This window comes from Urocampus carinirostris, chromosome 13, assembly GCF_059441175.1.
Source record: "Urocampus carinirostris isolate Australia breed hairy pipefish chromosome 13, RoL_Ucar_1.0, whole genome shotgun sequence".
NCBI classification, from domain to species: Eukaryota; Metazoa; Chordata; class Actinopteri; order Syngnathiformes; family Syngnathidae; genus Urocampus; species Urocampus carinirostris.
This window is the reverse complement of record NC_142361.1, coordinates 32,588,237-32,607,380: the sequence shown is the minus strand read 5'-3', so window position 1 is coordinate 32,607,380 and position 19,144 is coordinate 32,588,237. Positions and strand designations below refer to the sequence as shown.

At 40.4% G+C, this 19,144-nt stretch overlaps 1 protein-coding gene across 2 annotated transcripts in view; it reads right to left on the bottom strand.

Annotated features, from left to right (window-relative positions):
* Positions 1-19,144, bottom strand: part of birc6 (baculoviral IAP repeat containing 6) — a 73,528-nt gene that overhangs the window by 41,281 nt on the left and 13,103 nt on the right. Inside the window, exons 12-53 of one of the 2 annotated variants that reach the window (XM_088352107.1) lie at positions 18,885-19,110; positions 18,643-18,803; positions 18,402-18,533; positions 17,937-18,068; positions 17,652-17,818; positions 17,368-17,501; positions 17,059-17,220; positions 16,777-16,908; positions 16,595-16,692; positions 16,364-16,511; positions 15,494-15,627; positions 15,069-15,215; positions 14,809-14,996; positions 14,259-14,570; positions 14,057-14,156; positions 13,545-13,759; positions 13,131-13,339; positions 11,807-12,159; positions 11,467-11,686; positions 10,925-11,061; positions 10,686-10,823; positions 10,476-10,603; positions 9,871-10,002; positions 9,534-9,749; positions 9,204-9,387; positions 7,488-7,661; positions 7,155-7,282; positions 6,538-6,691; positions 6,320-6,436; positions 5,866-6,026; positions 5,251-5,377; positions 5,016-5,126; positions 4,131-4,383; positions 3,480-4,051; positions 3,232-3,407; positions 3,062-3,158; positions 2,757-2,951; positions 2,477-2,677; positions 1,665-1,944; positions 1,330-1,586; positions 1,103-1,211; positions 589-813 (exon numbers count right to left, since the gene is read on the bottom strand). In XM_088352107.1, the coding sequence (XP_088208233.1) occupies positions 589-813; positions 1,103-1,211; positions 1,330-1,586; positions 1,665-1,944; positions 2,477-2,677; positions 2,757-2,951; positions 3,062-3,158; positions 3,232-3,407; positions 3,480-4,051; positions 4,131-4,383; positions 5,016-5,126; positions 5,251-5,377; positions 5,866-6,026; positions 6,320-6,436; positions 6,538-6,691; positions 7,155-7,282; positions 7,488-7,661; positions 9,204-9,387; positions 9,534-9,749; positions 9,871-10,002; positions 10,476-10,603; positions 10,686-10,823; positions 10,925-11,061; positions 11,467-11,686; positions 11,807-12,159; positions 13,131-13,339; positions 13,545-13,759; positions 14,057-14,156; positions 14,259-14,570; positions 14,809-14,996; positions 15,069-15,215; positions 15,494-15,627; positions 16,364-16,511; positions 16,595-16,692; positions 16,777-16,908; positions 17,059-17,220; positions 17,368-17,501; positions 17,652-17,818; positions 17,937-18,068; positions 18,402-18,533; positions 18,643-18,803; positions 18,885-19,110 (7,642 nt within the window). The remainder of the gene's footprint in view (positions 1-588; positions 814-1,102; positions 1,212-1,329; positions 1,587-1,664; positions 1,945-2,476; positions 2,678-2,756; positions 2,952-3,061; positions 3,159-3,231; positions 3,408-3,479; positions 4,052-4,130; positions 4,384-5,015; positions 5,127-5,250; positions 5,378-5,865; positions 6,027-6,319; positions 6,437-6,537; positions 6,692-7,154; positions 7,283-7,487; positions 7,662-9,203; positions 9,388-9,533; positions 9,750-9,870; positions 10,003-10,475; positions 10,604-10,685; positions 10,824-10,924; positions 11,062-11,466; positions 11,687-11,806; positions 12,160-13,130; positions 13,340-13,544; positions 13,760-14,056; positions 14,157-14,258; positions 14,571-14,808; positions 14,997-15,068; positions 15,216-15,493; positions 15,628-16,363; positions 16,512-16,594; positions 16,693-16,776; positions 16,909-17,058; positions 17,221-17,367; positions 17,502-17,651; positions 17,819-17,936; positions 18,069-18,401; positions 18,534-18,642; positions 18,804-18,884; positions 19,111-19,144) is intronic. The other variant, XM_088352108.1, reaches the window with a different exon arrangement.

Sequence of the window (19,144 nt, the reverse complement as noted above, 5' to 3'; positions counted from 1 at the left end):
ATTGGCTTCATTAGAGTTAACACAAATTTCAGAGTTCTTTTTTCCCCCCCAGTACCAAACGGCCCGCCAGGTTCCGGCCCGCAGCCTGGTGGTTGCCGACTACTGCATTAAATGACAAATAGAATACACATGACACTACTAATCTTAAACTCTACCAAAAACACATTTGAGAAAAAAAATGTAGGTACCCATCTTTTGAAAGAGAAACATAATAGTAACAGTACTGATAGAAATAAATAGCAATTTCTCAAACTAAGCAAAATAAATTTTGAAATACCTCTTCAATTTTAGTCAAATATCAACATAAACCCGTGAATTGTTGACTGGTGAAGAGGTCTTGTTCATATCTTTATGAATTTTTTGAGTGTAGCAGCTGCCTTAATCAGAAAAAAATGTTTGCGCAGGTTGCTTTACACGATTTTAGTGACCACTGTGTTTTCATGAACAGAGGGGTTCATAAAAGTTTGGCAAAGTGTGTATTTTGATCATGTTTCAGTCAACGCACAATGTTAAACTAAACCAAAAGGTGACAAAAGATGAATGGAAAAAAAAAACTATGTATATGTATCCTTGAAAAAATGGACTCACTCAAATAGCTCTTGGTTAAGTAGTGCTGGAAGGTCATATTCAACAGGCAGCTCATAGCTATGCCACAAGATGGCTGCTACACAATGAAGGTGGGAGGGTGAAGGCATTAGTAGTCCATACTCCCTCAACGAAGAGGAACAACTACTGGTGCTAGAGTAACCCAGGGGAATTTTTAGGGCTGCAACTCTTGAAGAATCATGAACCCATTGGAGGAGAGCCTGGATTCTGGAAAAATAAAAAGTATGATAGCAGTACGATGATTCCAAACAAAATATTCTATTGTCCTTCAAAGTAATCTGGGACAAAGACCTTTGAAATGCTACAAACGACGCACTGCGACAGTAAAGGATGACAAGGATAAACATAAAGACACTTTTTATGATCGGTTTAAGAGCCAGTCTAGGATATCACCTTGATTGGAAACAGTTTCTCATTCATCATTCTAACAGTAATGCTAAACTACAAAATCAAGACAGTAAGGACAGCCTAATTTAAAACATGGGCTTCATTGTACCTGTCCTTGGTTCCAGAGTCCTGTGTGGTACCCAACTGGTAAAGAATGTCAATAGTTGAGTCAGAAGAGAGGCCATTTAGTCGACCAAACAACAGAGGACTGTTTAAATCTGAAAGGGGATAAAACCAAAATGTATTTCAAGGCTAAAAAACATTATTAATGACCAATAAAATGCAACCCATAACTCAGAATACCTCATAAATGACAACAACAACAAAATCACTTACTGCCAGGATCAGTACCGGAGGCAGCACAGTTTCTCAACAGAATATCGATGAGTTTAAGACCAATGCGGGTGGACTGCAGGCCAATCTTGACCAACACTGCTTCAATATTAGGCGAGTGCATTCCACAGTAAGGTGACATGAGTAGTGCAGCACAAGTCTGCAAAAGGTTAGCTGTAGGAGCTGCTGCACTGGCCATCATGGCCTCCAGGTCACTGACATGGGTCAGGCAGTGGTGGAGAAGACGTAACCATCCAATGCTAAAGACAAACAAGAAAAAGGTTACAAGCGATTAACAAAAATGGATGAAGATTCCTTGATTGGAATCAATTTGTTACCTAGTTTTTGAGACTTGGTCCTCAGAGGGTAAAAATGGGTTGTTGACCGTTGCCGAGGAAGTGTTACCAAATGCTGTCAGGCCCAAAAGTTTGATTTGAGAAAGACCAAGTGTGTTGGCATCACGAGGCCGGTGCAACCTTAGACATACAGCTGATGCAACCTCGGCCTTCACCAACTGGATCTTGATGTAGGTGAGGCCGCTTGTGATAACGGGTGTGGAGAGTGGCAGCATGTTTAACCCATCGGCACTGATCTCCACAGAGACCGAGGATGGGCAAGCTAATAGACAAAAAATATATACCCACTTTAAGTGCAGTACATATTTCACTTGAACATAATGTTACAGGCAAAACTATTTATTACACCAGAGGTCCCCTGCCTTCTGTCAAAGAAGTTAATATACACTTTTCTGATGTGGGTGGAATTAGAATGTGGGCATCCAGATGGTATACAAGATGTTTGGAGGTTTGCTTGGTGATTTTTAATTTTCACTTTTGAAAGCATGGCTAATCGTGCAGAATATTTTCTGTATGTTTAGTTACGCAGTGCTAATTTGTTAGTTTGGGGGGATTTTTTGAACTCAAATGTTTAAGAAAACAATATCTATAAGGCATTAAAAAGACAGTATTAAAATCCATGTTAACCTAATCAATTAAATCCCAATTACTAAACTTTAAAAGATGGCTAGTTTAAAAAAATGCCTCCTTCAAAAAGTTCAGTGTCACAATATTTCAACTTATATTTGTAATATACTTTTCAGAAAAGCAGAAACTGTGTTTAATGCAGGTTGTATACCTCAGCAGCAACTTACTGGCTAAAGAAGCAAGGTGTGGCTGAATGTGGAGTTCCTTTAGCAGCACAGCAGCAGGGAGATGAATAGTGAGGTCACACCAAGCCTCTTCTGGAAGAAAAATGTATGACCATGCAGCAGATCGTGCCCTGCGGTGAGGTGGGGTTGCTTGGAGGAGGACTTCTGCTGGCTGTGCTGTAGGGCTACTAGATGTAATCGTACCTGAGGAAAAAAATAGCATTTTCAATTGATTACATGTTGTTTGCATAAAGAATGCCGAGCATTATTAGTATGTAATCACCTAATGGCGCAAAATTGTGGAGTCCCTCCGCGTTGTCTGGCTCAGAGGCCATCCCTCGGGATTTGAGGTTACCATCAGATGCTTTTCCGGGACCTGAATCTAAAAACTTCATAATGGTGGACACCATGCTGCGTGCAGTGTTTACAATGGCTCTAGTGCTGGTCACCATGTTGTTACAAATCAATTGTACACCACCTGGTTGGAGACAAATGCGTTTTATGATTCTGTATGTTAAGAACTTGATTAAGGATGATTGTATGGAAACCAAGTTTGGGGAATACAAATGTTGACATTTATGAACTTACCCATGTCATGGAATGCTTTGAGAGCCTCACTAGTATCCAACACTCGCAGAATAAACCACAAAAGCGGTTCAGATAGCTGACAAGTGGAAAGAGAACCCTAAAAAATAGTCAAAATGAACATTTTCAAAACTATCAATGATATACTAAGGCAAACAGGACTGCTTGCTCACCTGTCGACCCATATATCCACAGGCCATGTATGTGAGAATGGGCTGCAACATGACTTGAACAGAGGTAGCCCTCTTACTGAGAGTTGTGAGGATGGTGAAAAGGCCATCACCTACAGAAATTGCATCCAGACCTCCGTGGAAGTTCTCATGTTTGGTCAGATGGAGTCCACTAGCTCCTGGAAGATTAAACAGGACCGTTCGATCAGTGGAGATTGTGTTCCTGTATAAAAAAAAAAGGTCTAACTTACCGATGATCATGGCCATGGCACTGCTGTTGCATTGGCCCAGGGCAGACAAGATCTGACTCATAATTTGCTGATTGGCCAACACCAAATCTGCCACACCAGCAGACGGCCCCTGGCTAGATGTGGATCCTCCAGCAACACTTTCTTTGCTTCCGCAAACCTTTTCTTCATCCGACACACTGCTATCAGCCGCCCCACCGCCGGACATTGGCAGTCGACCACTGAACTCTCTGTCCCCAGACAGGGGCAGTTGCACCAGTACATTGACCAGTTTAAGTAAATCAAACATAAGCTGGTCACGGGTAGTTTCTCCACAGACGGCCTTTGAATCTCCTGGTCGGATGATGTTGGCAAACAGGCCACCAAAACATGCACGGGCCCCCACAGAGCTATCAGAGCCACTACGTGAGACAACTTTGTCTGCACAGGTAATGTAATGGTGAACCAGGAAGGTGATTGACTCGATGACCGAGGAGATGGTGACCACGGACACAACTTCAAAGTTTTGCTCCAAAGTAAACTCCAACAGTTTCACCTGTGCATCTAGTGGGCCCTGACCTGACTGGAACGGCCCCCTGAAAGTTCAGAATGGCATCTATGTTCCCAATGGCCACTTGGCAAGACAAGCAGTATCCTGTGAAAATGAGCACTTACCTTTCCGTCGACAAGATGTGCAAGAGTTTGAGTAGGAACTCACTGAACATCTGTGGACAGGTGGAGGAAAGGTGCACTTGCAATCGACTTAAAAACTCATGCATAGCTTGAGTGGCAGTGGGTCCAACTTGAGAGCTGTGCTGATTGGTTCCATTAGTATTGGTGCCAGACAAGAAACGCACTAAGACGTGAACCAGCGTGGGATCGGACACTATCTGATGTGCTGTGCTGTCTTGAGTATTCATCCCTGAGCCTGAAAGTTCAGATATGTATTTAGGAAACAGTTTGAACGTTGTAATATTTCTGTTATTCGAATTACTGAGTATGTAATGTATGTAAACGGACACTAAATTTAAAACTATTGCTAACCAAAAATACAAGTGTGACCAAAATTCTTATGGAGTTTCAGGAACTATAACATTGAATTCTGTTGTCAATAAATCTTTTTTATACTTATGTGTTTCACAGTGACCGATTTGATCTCACCACAACAGAGATGTGAAAAGAACAACCTTCATGCTGGAAGTAAGAAAATGTAAAATCCTGTTGTGACTATTATACAGTTAAAAATATGTAGCTACAAAAAAAATCACCTTTAAATTGGTTATTGTAAGTGAATGGTGGTTAGTTTTACAGCAGATAACCAAAGATTTTCCATCCAAATATTTACCAAACATGGTCACTGTGGTTTCTTCCATTTTAATCAGTCACACATTCTGTTCCCAAAAGACAATTTTGCTTTGTGATTTAACCTATCCACTCACCACAATTTATTTTACTGAGCCAAATACACAGGCTTAGCACAAGATTGAGTCTTGGAAGTTTGTAAACTCACAAATGCACAGATAAATTATCTTGCAGAGTAAGGTTATATTAAATACTGACCTTGGTAAGGCATGTTTGTCATTAGGGTCAATGAATGCAGCACCAGACACCATGTTCTCAGGGAGGCGTTTGGGTACCATGCCAGCACATTGAGAAAACTGCTAATGGATGCTACAAACGAAAGAAAAAAAATATATATACACACATTATTATTTCACCAATTTAACAACCACTTTTTGTTTGATAAGCTAAAAATCAGCAGCGATGCAGAAAGGCGATGAGGAGAAGTCCTGACCTTGGTTGAGAGGAATGGCGGGCACTCGGCTGGAATTAAACAAGAAGATGTCTGATCCGCTATCTTCACTGCCACTTGTACTTGTATTAAGACTCAGTGTTATCCACAACTGCAGCAAGGATTCCAACTGAGAGCAGAATTTGTTTTCAATTTGTTAGAAAGTTATAGTGTATCCTTCAAAAATGGTTAGGTTGCATTAAAAATAGACGTGTGACCTCTTCTCTTTTATTTGGGGATTGATTTGAGATGTTTTCACAATTTTATTTACAAACTAAACTGAAGTACAGACACACAGAGAATCGGGCCACACTTAAATTTTATCTATTTTGATAATTTTTAGCAAGTTGAGGCTGATACGGAATACTTACACAAATAGATGTGTAATCCATTAGCCTTGTGTGCCTGTACAACAAATATCTTTTATTTAAAAAAACATGATGGAGAGAAGCTTTCTTAGCCACGATAGAGTTACTTTCTTACCACGACAGGATTTTGAGGTGCACGGTGCAGAGTCTTCAGTGTGTAGGTTAATTTACCATTAATGATCAATGATCCTCATAACAAATCATCTTCATGTGTACTGGTGGTGTTACAGCGCAACATAAAAGGACAAACCTGCACGTGATGGATTTGCAGCATGGAGAAAAGCTTATTGAAACAAGCACTCAGCATGGGAATTGAAGATGGTTGGACTATTAATGTGCTGCCAGGAGGAGAACCTCCTCCATGTAGAGCACTCAACAAAGAGTCATCAGTGCCATTGGTAGGCTGGCAAACTGAAAAACAACAAGTACAGATTATAATAAATAATGGATTCAAGTACAATGGCCATTTTCCAACTGCTGGAAGACCATGACAACAGATTTTTCATTGCCATGGTTTGGTCAATGTGTTCAAGTGGAATTTTAATATTACAAACTAATAACAGATAAATGTGAGTGAAGTTTCTGCACAACAGTTTTAATCCAATAAAATAATTCAGGATGTATGGTCTGAATGAAGGAGTGAGGTTTTCTGTGTGCACTTAGTTTACAATTGGCTCACTAGAAATAACACTTATTCTTTTTACCTGTGGATGAGCTTGATGTGAGTGCTTGCAAAATCGAGTCAGCTTGTAAAGTTGCCATCATTTTTAGCATCAGTTCAGCCTGCTGCTCTAATCCAACCTCTAATCGAGCATCCAGGGCTGAAGGGAAAAATAAATTAATTTTACTCATATCACACCAAACCATATACATTACAATATATAATTATATTAAGATGGATAGATTTATCTATATATCTCACCTTGTGAAACTGAGACTGAAAGCCCTTGCGACCCAGGCTTCTCCACGGCAACTGGTGGTTTGGACACTGGAATTCCAACCCCTCCAATGTATGGTGTGTAACCATATGATCCATAATCCGAACCCCAATAGTCATACCAAGTGCTGCTTATTGGCTGCAAGGAGAAAACGAATGAGGAAATCATAGGTATAAATAAAAAAGGAGGTAGAGGATTAAATGCGGGAAACTATTTCGTTGATAATTTAAAAGTTTTGGAACATCAGGACACTCTCATCTGATTGAAAACTTTAACATCTGGAGCTATTGTTTTCCCTCTAACTAATCATCTATTCTGTAATGGCATTCCAAAAACTGAAGAGAAAGTAAGAGTACTTCATTCATCATTAATTAACAAGTTTTGTTTGAATTTGGGGTAATATTATTTATATCTGCTGGTTTGGGTGATGGTAATTGTTTAAGTATCGGTACACATTTATATTATTTTTTTCATATTTGACATTTGGTAGACAAGCATTCATTTTTAACAATTCCTCAAAAAGTCAGATGTTCAAAGTTTCACCAAGAAACCATTATTTCAAACGAGGAATAACACGAAGATTATTCGGAAAAAAACCTACCTTAAACACTTTTGCAGCAAGTGGATCTTTTTCCAAATCAATGTCTAAAGGGTCAATATCAACATCCATCAAGACTTGCAGCAAGTCGGAGTCCATGTCTTTATCTTTTTCTATATACGAAAAAGGACCTTTAAAATGATTAAAAACAACATAAATATTGCTAAGCCAAAAGACAGTAAATTGTCCTTGAAAAAAACGGACACATTAAGAAAATTGCTCAATTGTCTTGATAATGAATAAGCACTAATCTCAAGATTTTTGGGGGGGTTGTGAGATTTGGGTTGTAGAGAAAAAACATTGCAAACTGCAAACATTGAGGGTTCCAAGTAGTACCTCCAATTATATTGGGAACGAGTGTCTCATCAATGCTCTCCACCAAGGGAATTGGTGTAGGCTGAGGCAAGGGCTCATCCGGCTCTATCCCAATTGCTGAGGATGACGCCCCGGCCTCCTCAGCTACAGTCACTTCTTCCATGACATCCAGAGAACAAGGAGACAACAGTTCACCTAAAAAACACCCAGATTTTTTTTAATTAGTGACTTATCACAAATGGTTTAAGCTCGGAAATAGGATTTACCAGTTTCAGTAATCACAAATGGCAATTGGTACAAAACTTCCCTTGCAACATAACGCGGCTCACAAAGTGCTCACAATTTACCAATGTACTTACTGATGATATATAATCGGAAGCAACTGCTGCTCACTTTTGTTTACAGGTCTAAATTATCGCCTTGGCGCCGTTTGTGGCTTGCCAAACATTTTTCAGAGGCCCACATAAAACATGATTACATTTTTGTCAAAAATATGCAATTATATGCATTTAGAATAAGCAAAGATGTAAGTGAAATTTTTACAATCCTGTATTTATTTTGATAAAAACTAGGATTATAACAAGCATAAATATTTTCTTCCACTTCATTTACCTCTCCCCCTGCACTCGAGGATTACATTTTAAACTTACTGCACGACTAATTACAAATATACATCTTTTAAAACAGAAAAACTCATGACACCTTCTTCAACACATTTTCTGAGAGAGGGATGACATTCAGGTACTGTTCTGTACAGCGGCAGATGCAGGACAAAGACTAGGAACCTTCCCGTGGTGTCATGCGAAGGGCTCTCTCCCGGGGGAGCCTTACAAACCCAACTCAATCCACTCAGACTCGCTCTCTCTTTCTTGGTCCTCTCTCCTTCTTTGTCTCTCCTTTTCTCTCTTCCCCCTTTACACTCTTGTCTCTCATTTTCTCCATCCCTCTCTTTCCTAATCTCTCCCCACCTCTCTCACTCTGTTTTCCCCCTTTTTGCGTTTGACTCTGTCTGTCTTTCTCTCTTTCTATATGTCCCTCTCTTTCTCTCCTACTCTCCTCTCTCTGTTCTTCTTAGGGCGGGCGACTTCGAGAGCAACCCTGGCCCCCAGTCCAAATGCCAGTGGTGCTTTCGAACCATTCGCTGGGACCACACCCCAATCACCTGTACTGCCTGCCCACGGGGCTTCCATAAATCATGCACCGGCCTGTCCGAACGTATTAAGGACTTCAGAAGCTTCGTATGCTTGGTTTGCTTGGGTCACACCCCGTCAGGCCTGGCGGCACAGGACAGTCGCAGCCCCCCCTCCTTTGGAGAACTGGCCTCCCACAAGCGAGTCTAGCGCTACTAAGGATTACCTTAGGCGCCTTGAGTGACTCAACAACAATAACAACAGCTGCAGATATTATTCAGTAGCCTGGAGATCAAACTAATCACTGTACCAGTAAATGAGTCTTGCCAATCTCTGAACCAAGCTGATTTCTGAGACTGATCATTATTAAGTGTTTCGTAAAACAGTGCATGTGGCGCCTGACGAGAAAAGTTTGTATATTTCAACATGCTTCCAATGTATTAAGATTGAATTCACAAGCAATTTGTGGCAATATAGCCCCTACACCACTCATCCATGACGCCCGACAAACGTATTTTGTCCAATAACCCTCTTGCCCGATTTGTGTATGTGCGTGTGCACATTAAAATATGTTGTCATTTGAAAACAAAAAAACACTGCACCACACCTGCCAGAATGTCTTGTAACATACAGGTGAGGGAATACTGAGCCCAGGCACCTCCCCAGGAGATATCCCCTCGATTAAAGTCGGTTCCAACAAGCAAGAGGAGAAGGCGCTCTAACTGGTGTTCGGACACCACTTCAGAGAGGTGGATTGTCGGTCTGGTGACGTTTGCAATTCTGGCCAGGACCTGAAGAGAAGAATTGAATTCAAATTAAAAGTATGAGCTGATTTCAGAAAGAACGAGCCATCTTGTTATCAATCTCACTGAAATCTATTCCTGTTTAAAAGAAACCATAGACCTGTACATTAAAATATTTTGATTTGATACAATACCTTGCAGACAAAAAGAAGCAGGTCAGCATGACAGGTGAAATCCATAGACAGAAGGAAGAGAGCTAGCTTCTGCACCACAGAGATGCAGCGCTCATGGGACAGCGTAAAAGGCAAAGGCTCAATTTCCGGTGCTTCTTTTGCTGTTGCAGAATCTGTGTCTAACGTGGAACGTGGCCATTCAGCAGTCCGCCGAAGACGAATTAGGTCTTTAAAGTGCTTGAAAAGAGGGAGCATAAGTATTTTGGATATACATACTACAATTTACAAAGCATTTCAAAACCAGATTATAGCAAAAGAACATTGACAAAATCCTTTCCACGGCGGATAATAGGACTACCTTTGATGTGGCTTGCTTGAGCTTGGCCTGCTCCACCAAAAGTTTGTAAGAGGAACCCTTGTTGCTTTGGATTTTTTCCTTCTCAATCTGCTCGACTAAAGCTTTATGTTTCGCTTTCAGTAGATTTAACTGCTAGAAAGAAAGGGGTGGAATGAATATCAGTGCTGCAAAATGTTCTCCTACCTTAAAATTGACCAAATGATATAAAATGTTATTAACAGTATTATATAAAAGATGATGACTGCTTTAATTTCTATAAAGGATTATGTATGCATCACATTTAACTATCAGGTCAAAAACGAGTGGATTCAAAACAAGGAAAATGAGACAAAAATGTTGAGGCCAAGGGAAAGACAAAAGTAGACGACGAGATAAAAAAAAATTTTTTTGCTGTACATAACCAAACTTTAACTGGAAGATCATAAGCCTAAAAAAACGAATTGAGCCAATCTGATTCCATTTGTGCTGTTGCTTCCTTTTGAATCCATGAAGGTACTTTTTGTGCCCAAGCAAAAGGGAGTGTTTAAAGTGGAATTCAACGGGGACACGCTTAAAATTCCTCACAAAATGTTAAGGTACGTTATGAACAAATGAGACACGTATACCTGTTTATGATGGACAAGTTGTTTGCGTATCTTTCTGGAGTAAAGTCTGTCCAAGCTGCTGCTGCCTTTTGGTGATCTGTTGGTGTTCTGTGACTGAAAGCTGTTATTGATAAAGCTCCATTGACCACCTGAAAATATATATTTTTAAATGTTTATGAAACAATTTATTAATCAATCATCTATTTCTTTAAAAAAAAAAAAAAAAAGTACCTGGAAATGATCTTTCCCTCTCTTTACCTCCCATATGTTTCTTTCCACCTGTTGCTTCATCCTCTATACTTGTGACATAGTCCAGTAGTCGTGAAACAAGCATTACAACCCAGCTAATCATCGGGATATCCAATACACCTGGAAAAAAAAATTCAGCTTCAGACCAACTAAAACTCAGTATCCCTCAACTTTCAATTTAAAATTAGATCCCTAGTAAGCTCAGGGTCAACCTTCAGTACCTTCAGACCGATGGTGTGAAGCAGCTTGTGGCTTCTGCAGAGGAGACAGCAAGGTGTCCAAGAGGTTCAATAGACCCTCTAACACACCACTGTTGCTCAAAGATCTTTGGCCAAGACAGGACAGTAGCATAAACACCCTGTGAGAATGACATTTTAAGAATTACTATGAACATAGGGAACTGTAAAGTATGGAGACCTACAACAGATGTTAACTCACTTGTGATTACAAGAATGTCACACGAGGACTGCAATATCATGTGCCAAAATTAAAGAATATATATCAATTTGTGTAAAATGATGTAGCAGATGAGTAGTTTTTTTTCTTTTTGGGTATTTGAACTTTTACAGAAGCTAAAAATACATACAAACCATCCTCTTTGAACTGTGATGCCCTCCTTGTATGAATATACCCATTAAACAACCTTTTGTTTGAGAAATAAGCATCCCATCTTGTTTCAAACCATTCATTTTATTTGCTATGTCCGTCAAAAATACATGGAACTTTCTGTAAAAAAGATGAGAATTTCAACAAGCAGCCCTACCTATCCTGGGGGAAGATGAGCAGCTGTTCAGAATTGTAGAGCTCCTGCAATACGTTGGAAAGGAACTGTCCCCACCATCGTTCCCCGCCACACAGCTGGACCAAAAGCAAGCCAGCGTGTAGACGGATTTTCGGTGTTCCACTCAGACAAAGGTGTTTAAAGAGCTCCTCGCAAGCTTGTGCATGGAAGGTACTTTGGAGCACAGATGGCACTGAGTGGCCTGAATGTAAAGATGTGTAAGAAAGAAGAAAAAACATCAAAATCAAATGAGATTATTAAGAATAATCGTGAGCATGCAATCATAGCATTCAAAACAGTATATACTTTGCCTCTTTATTACCATTGTTTGAATGCAGCAGGCTAAGCAATGTGTCCAGAAGATAACGGATAATAGTTCTTAGCTGCTCGGTAGAGGAGTTGTTGACCAGGTCTTGGGAATCATGGGACCTAGCCGTGGGGAGAGACTTTCGGCTGGCTCCGAGTGACACACGTAATCTCTGGACTGCATGGTGAGCCAAATTGAGTTGCAACTGAAGCTGAATACAGTCTTGGTAGGCTGAAAAAACACGTTGGTCCTCTTCTACCACTTTGTCTGGTTTGCGCAAGAAGTATTGTGCATTGTTTGCGCTGTTGAGGGGTGGTAGGTCGATGTTCTGTAGGAGGGTTTCTAACCGATGGCAAGCAAGATTGTACCTAAAAAGGAAAAGGAATACAGTAATTCACGTGTTAAATATTGCAATTTATAGGATTCATACATGAAACAGCCTGGGTATGGCATTTGGGCCGAAAGCAAGTTTTAGTCAAACTTTATTTGGCAGTCATAAAATCATTCAAATCTCATTCTTAGCCCCGTTGACCAACTTACAATAACACACCTTAAATGTAATTCGATATTTACCCACAAGGGGAAGCAGCAGCCCCATGAACACATTCAGCACAATTTTCGTCCGCGAAGATACTGTTGCTTTGTGATCAGGGCATATTATTGACGTAATTTAGCTTGCAGCTTAATTTCTTTTCTTTTTTTTTTTTTTTTAACTCAAAGTTGCCAGTGAAGTCTGACAATTGTCGATGGTGTACCTTTCCCAATACAATAAACAAAGTTGATTGCCCTGGCTGTTTTGAATTCAACGGAACATGTGTTGCAGCCTTCACATTTTTTACCACGGTGTTCATGATTTTATTTTGCTTAAAAGGTTGTGTACAAGTTTAAAATATTCTACTTATTGACACCAATTTCTGGCTGAAAACATGATTGTCGCCTCTTTCATGCTGCATTCTGTGGTGCGTCCACGTACATGTCTCTCTTAGACTGCTCGAATAAACTACTGCCCTCCCCCCATCCTTTCCGCAGGCCTAATGCGCTCAGTGCTTGGAACACCTATAAAAGGTAAAAGGACATGGGACCAATAGGAAAAATATATATATATATAAAGGCTCTTTGAATTCAGTTGGAGATTGTTTACACATACCTAATATAGTATTTTATTTTAAACTTTTTAGGGACACTTCTAACTATGCACGCCACCTTTAGAACATTGATTTTGATTGAAAATAAAATGTAAAGTTGATCAACTGTGGCAGTCTGTTTTTACTTTAAAATACTCACCAAAACAAAATATTGGAGATACATTCTAGAGTTAACACAGTATAAAATTACTCACCGGCACTGGATGTCTTCCTGTAATGCCATCATCATAGTCAAGTGCTGATCCACATCAGGCTGAGTCGCAGGTTCACTTTCTCCTCGCAAAGGATCGTGCATCAGTTTAAGCTCACTCTCCCATGGTAAAATATAAGTATGGCCGTAGTAAAAGCCAAGTGGGATTTTAGCACGAGCATTAGTACTGCCATAGCGGCCAATCACAGTGATCTGAAAAAGTTGTGAAAGGGGAAAAAGGAAATAGAGAAGTTATGGGTCATAAACGGCTACCAATGTTGAAACAGTTAACAAGGATCAAACCAAAAATCAAACAGAATCATACATAACTGACACACTATTAAACTTGTCGAATCATGATCCAGTAAGTAGATTGTTTCATGACTTATGTGAAGGTAAAAATAGAAACAAAACCAACCTTCATAAACCTGCAAACCGGTGGAGGCAGCAAGTCATGTAGAATGAGGGAGTGAGTACTGATGTCCGTGGCCACCACAAGCCTGCGGCCATCCACCTCCTCACCTAGCGTCCAAATGTCTATAGACAGAGAAGCCAGGTCGCTACAGGTTGGGATGAGGGCATCAGTCAGCAGGACAGGCCGACCAAAATCCAGAGTCACAAAACGACGAGCTCCTGGGAGAAGTTAAAGGAGAAATCACTTGTTTGGTTGCTTAATAGAAAGGTTAAGCTTTCTAGGCTGACACAAGTGATGAGAAACAATGATGGCTGCACACCACTTTTAATTATATAATATTCCAATAACTTAAAGCATTTTAATCACAGGCATACTGAAAGCACCAAACTCAAAAGAGAAGGGTGGAATGTTGTAACATCAAGTTAAAAAAGCCTGAAAAATATTGTTCAACAACACAGTAGACTGGTAAAAAAGAAACTGTGCAGATAAAAAAAAGTGACACACATGTTGCATACCAGAGTGCATTCGCTCTATGATGATAGACTGGTGCGGAGGAGGCTGCAAAAAGTGAGATGCCTGAGAAATAGCTAAAGCCAAACCACTGCCGATGGGGCTCTGCAGGGGAATCCAAATGAAAAGACAAATAAATTCTTGCTTCATATACGTTACTAAAACAAGAATAGAGTGCCAAAACAGGTAAAAATCATCATCACTCACCGACTTGGCTTTCTGTGAGTTTTTGTGCGCAGCCAAGTTAACTGGCCCAGGTTCCATCATGGAACCGGGGAATAGGTGGGCCAACTCAACACTGAGGGCTGCAGTCACAGCCTCATTTGGGGGCGTGAGTGGAGGCGTCATGAAGAGGGGTGTGGTCTTAGGTGTTGGGGGGATCACATCGGAAGGATGAATGAAAAAACCCGGAGCACAGGAAGCGTTGGAAGACAGTGCGTGGGAAAATGGGCCCACACCAGAGAGAGCTGCGGCAGCTGCAGATGTAGTCTGATGCAGTTTGGCTTCAAGCTTCCCCTTCTGTTGCAAACACAGTTTTATTTTGAGTTTTACAATACTATTTACTAAGAATTACATGCCAAGATACTGTTTAAATTATGTCTGTTGGGCCACTTGAACCTTTCATTGCATGATGTACTGTGTTAATATAGCCGCTACTATGTTTTCATATGATTGGTTGTATATTGTTTATTTTGTTTTCAACAATAAAATGGGCTAGGCCTTAGATAACTCAATAATTACTCTGGAGGATTTTCACCTGCTGCTGCAGTTTGAGCAGTAGCTGCTGCTTTTCTTGTAGGAGCTGTAAATGCTGCTCAGCTGACACCATGGCATCTGACAAAGATTGCAGGGCCATCTGTGCCGCAGAACTAACAGCTGCAGAAGCTTCGCCAACCGCTCCTGTTGACAGGCCGCCAACCGCAGGGGTAACACCAAATGTACTCACTGAGAATCAAAATGTGGAAACAATCACAGAAGTGTTCCAACGGTAAAGAAAACGAAAATGTTTAATATTACCAGTGAATATGCTGGCATCATCGCGCTCCACTCGAGTACCATCACTTGTGGCGATGCAAGAAAAGTGCAAAGGCTCAACTTCTAAAAGCCCTGTTAATGCTGTGAAGCTTCCTTCGGCTGCAGCACAGTTATTAACCTTGCCATTCCCTGCAGAAAAAAACAAAGGATATCTGTCAACTGTTCATAGTTCAGGTAGACTTTAACAGCCACATTTTAGATTATATATTTTGGTAAAAAATGCTAAAACACATTTGACTTGATATACGATAAAATCAGTACCAATAAAAAACTCAGTATTTCTTGACCCAACCGAGCACAGTGTTATTTTGCAAAGTTACACAACTGGTATCAACTGTTGCAATTAACTATGATGATTTCAGGACTTAAGCGGATTCAGTTTGTACCAGCAGGCATATATCCCTTACCTGAGAGAATATCAGAGAGGTCTATCTCATCTGACTGGACCCCAATGCTGCTATTAAAGGCATTCTTGCACGAGAAACCACTGACCTCCAGGTCAAAGAGCACAGGATCAAAGGGGGAGCTGTACAATCCATACCTGTAAAGTAGCCAACAGTATACTTTACAATTAATCTATTGGGAAAAAAAAACACCTATCAGATCGAAAAAGTATCTTGGCCAACCACGTTTAACTTTCACTAAACTTGATTCAAATTACAAAGTAGAGGTAAGGTTTTAGGCCCAAGCCCAGCCCCAAAAAAATATGTAAATCATTACGTTCGGATTCGGGCTGGGCTTTTCTCTTGCTGACTTTTTTTTTTTTTAATTATCCACCCGTCATTGTTCTTTGTATCTTTTCTTTGTGGAGGTTCCGCCGACCGCACCATGCACTCGTCGGTGCGTGCGCTTGGTGGCATTATCGGACCTACCCACAGAAGAGGGGGGTGGAGTCCAAAATCAACCTTCCTTCTCCCGAGTGCTCACAAATAAAATGAAAAAATCAGGTTTGCTTGAAGCTCGTTACATTAAATGAAGTTCTGGTTTTAGCTTTAATACACGCGAGCCTGGGTCAGGTTGGATTTTTTTAGGCCCAAAATTACCTCTATAACAAAGCAAGGTAAGGAAAATAATTCATCTCAAGAAAAAAATTGATTTAATTTTTATATGAAAGTCTCATTAGCAAAATTTGCAAAACTAAAAAAATAGAACAAGAGCAAATTTGAACAAGAAATCGCATAATCGAATATTTTAGTATTAATAATGAAACATAAATACCTTTTTAATCAAGTTGAGATTTTTAAAAATGATTTAGATAAAAATTGAATGGAAATTACCTAGTCTGCAAAAGTGCCTCCATTGGAGTTAGTCTGTCTTGCAGTTGTCTTGAGATGGCTGTGAGCAGAGTAGCACAAGCAGTACTACAACCTGCCAAGTCCTCTTCCTTTACATAATTCAGCAGCACAAAGTACCAGAACATAGAACCTGGAAGAACAGGATCAAGAAATACAAAAGTACAGTTACAAATAGTTCAGAGGGATGCGCTGTGCTGTATTTCAGCCACATACCGCCTGTTGCTGCAGCAGGCAAGTACGGCATGTTATCAAGCAGAGCCTTCAGAAGACTTGTGACAAATCCCTGTTGATTGGGATCACCTTTTCCGTTGCTTGAGGAAAAGGAGCAAAATATGCTGACATTAACAAACAAGTAAGGGAAAAGACTATAAATAAAAGACATACATGTCTTTTACCTGATACAAAGTGCAAGAAAACGTGCACACTTGTGAGCTACGCTCCGGCCAGCCTCAAAGAAACACACCGAAACAATATCTACTAGCCGTGATCTGGTTTTGGCCAGCAGTCCCTCTTTTCCTTCTCGTATACTAAAAAGAAGCCAGAAGGATAACATGAGTAGATTGCCAATGATGTCATTCATGTACTGATCTGTCTAATCACACCTACTAGCAAAATAAGCATTTGTTGGCAGCTTTAGTGTGAATATGCATATGAGCATGGTGATGACTTAGTCATACCTGCAAGGTCCATTGGAAAATACACCAGCCAGCCAGCACAAGGTATCTAGGATAAGGCCTTGGGCATGTTCTGTGGAGAGGTCATCCTCTGTCCGTTGGCACAGTGCATTCAGCAGCTTCTCATGGAAGTCTGTAAACTGCAGCATTGCACAACGCTGGACCCTTGAACACAAAAACAAGTCACTTAAGCTAGTAAAATGTTCTTTAACAAAGCACTACAATGTGCTATAGCTGCTTGTTGCAGACATTAAGGAATTTGTGAATGGAAAAACAAGAAAATGCTAGCCTGTTGACTTCCATTCTTTTTACCTCTCTTTGGGAATAGATGTCTTTTTGAACCGTCTGATCGTAACTGATACTTCCTGCAGCAGGTCGCAGCCTCTAAGGTTTTCTACTTTCTTTGAAGATGGTTGACCGTCAGGTTTAGATCCAGACACCTTGTCCTGTAAAACAATGAAATCATAGTTTTATCCAAAAGCTTGATTCAATAAATGCAAAATCCATCTTCAGAAAACCATCAATCTATATATTGACTTTAAATTGTACAAAACTAGGAAAAAAAACTGTGTAGGAGGGGTGTGTTCAGTCTCTACCTTGGAGGCCTGAGCCCTCTGCAGTAGAGTGATCAATGAGTTTGATTTAGAGCCCTGGGGTTTGGCACTGGGCATTCTCACGATGGGCCGAGGGCCGTCTTCAATGTTTTTGTCACTCGCTGCTTTGATGTGAACCAGAAAAGAGCGGTATTTTCCACCAGCCATGCCTAAAAGACGAGGCATAACTGCACTTAAGAGCATGCATACACTCAACTGCATGTGCAGTCTCATCAATTCTTAATTTCCGCAAATCATGTTTTCAACAAGGCGTAAACCGTATCATACCTTTGACCAACTTTGGGCTGGTGAGGCTTAGCATTCCAGCATGTCCCGAGAGATCCAGCCCACTGGCAAGCCATACTGGTCCACACAAGATGTCCTCCTTGTGCTCTTCTAGAAATGGACACAGCATGTACCCTAGAACAAATAAAGAAGACATTGTAACATAAATCGATAACACTGGTGTGGTGCAGCACTTCCATTTTGGTCCCAAAATGTACTCGACACTATCTTATTTATATAGCACGTCAAGACAAGCAAAAAGGCTGTAAATAATAATTTTGAGTGTTAAATAACCATAGAAGTTTCTCTGTAAAATATTAATAAAATAATAATTTAATCTTATAGTTACAATATGCATGCCTGCTATGAGCCAGTGACCATTGCAGGGAATACTCCATACAAAGTGTGAAGATACAAAAATGTTTAATCTGATACAAGTTTCATTATGGGGGTGAATTGAATGTTTACCTGTTGCGTCCTCTATGTCCATGAGCTGGATTTCCTCAGCAAAGTCATGCAATGAAGGGCGGCCATTCTTCTCTCCATTTGCATGAAGGACATTAGAGAGTGGGAATGTGATCTGTCTATCAACAGCGGTCTCTGTCAAATAAATACATTTTTAGATCATCGGTAATGTTGATTATAAATCGGTTTATCAATTTGGATGTTAATCAAATAAATTTTAATAAATTATAACATCTACTCTTACCATTAACCTTTCCCAAGCCCGGCGCTTTATTCTTCAATAAAGTTATCTGGATCTGAGGAATGTTGACAATGTTGGCATTCAGGACAAACTTGAAGTCTACGTGGCCGACCATGCAGGCCTTTGGCAGCACCAGTTCAAAGACATGCTCATCCCAGCTGGAACTGCACAGATAACCAAAAACAGCTCCTTTGTCATCTACTCATTCATAACTATTGCAATTTCCAGTTGTAATAGTTACTGACATATCACTCTGAAGTTTCCAGGTGCGAGTGTGCTGAGCTGCATCTCCGTGATGCTGCTGGTGAAGATGCTGTGGATGGCGCCGCTGCTGCTGCTCTTGCTGTACTTCAACCCAGCATGGAGGAACCGTGGCTGAGAAACGGGGAGTTAACGTCTCAAACCGCGTTAGTTCCACGAGCGACATAAGGCTATCAGCAGTCAATGGTTGGTCCACCAGTAAATCTACTCCTGTGAAAAATTTAAACATGTGTGAAAAATCAAA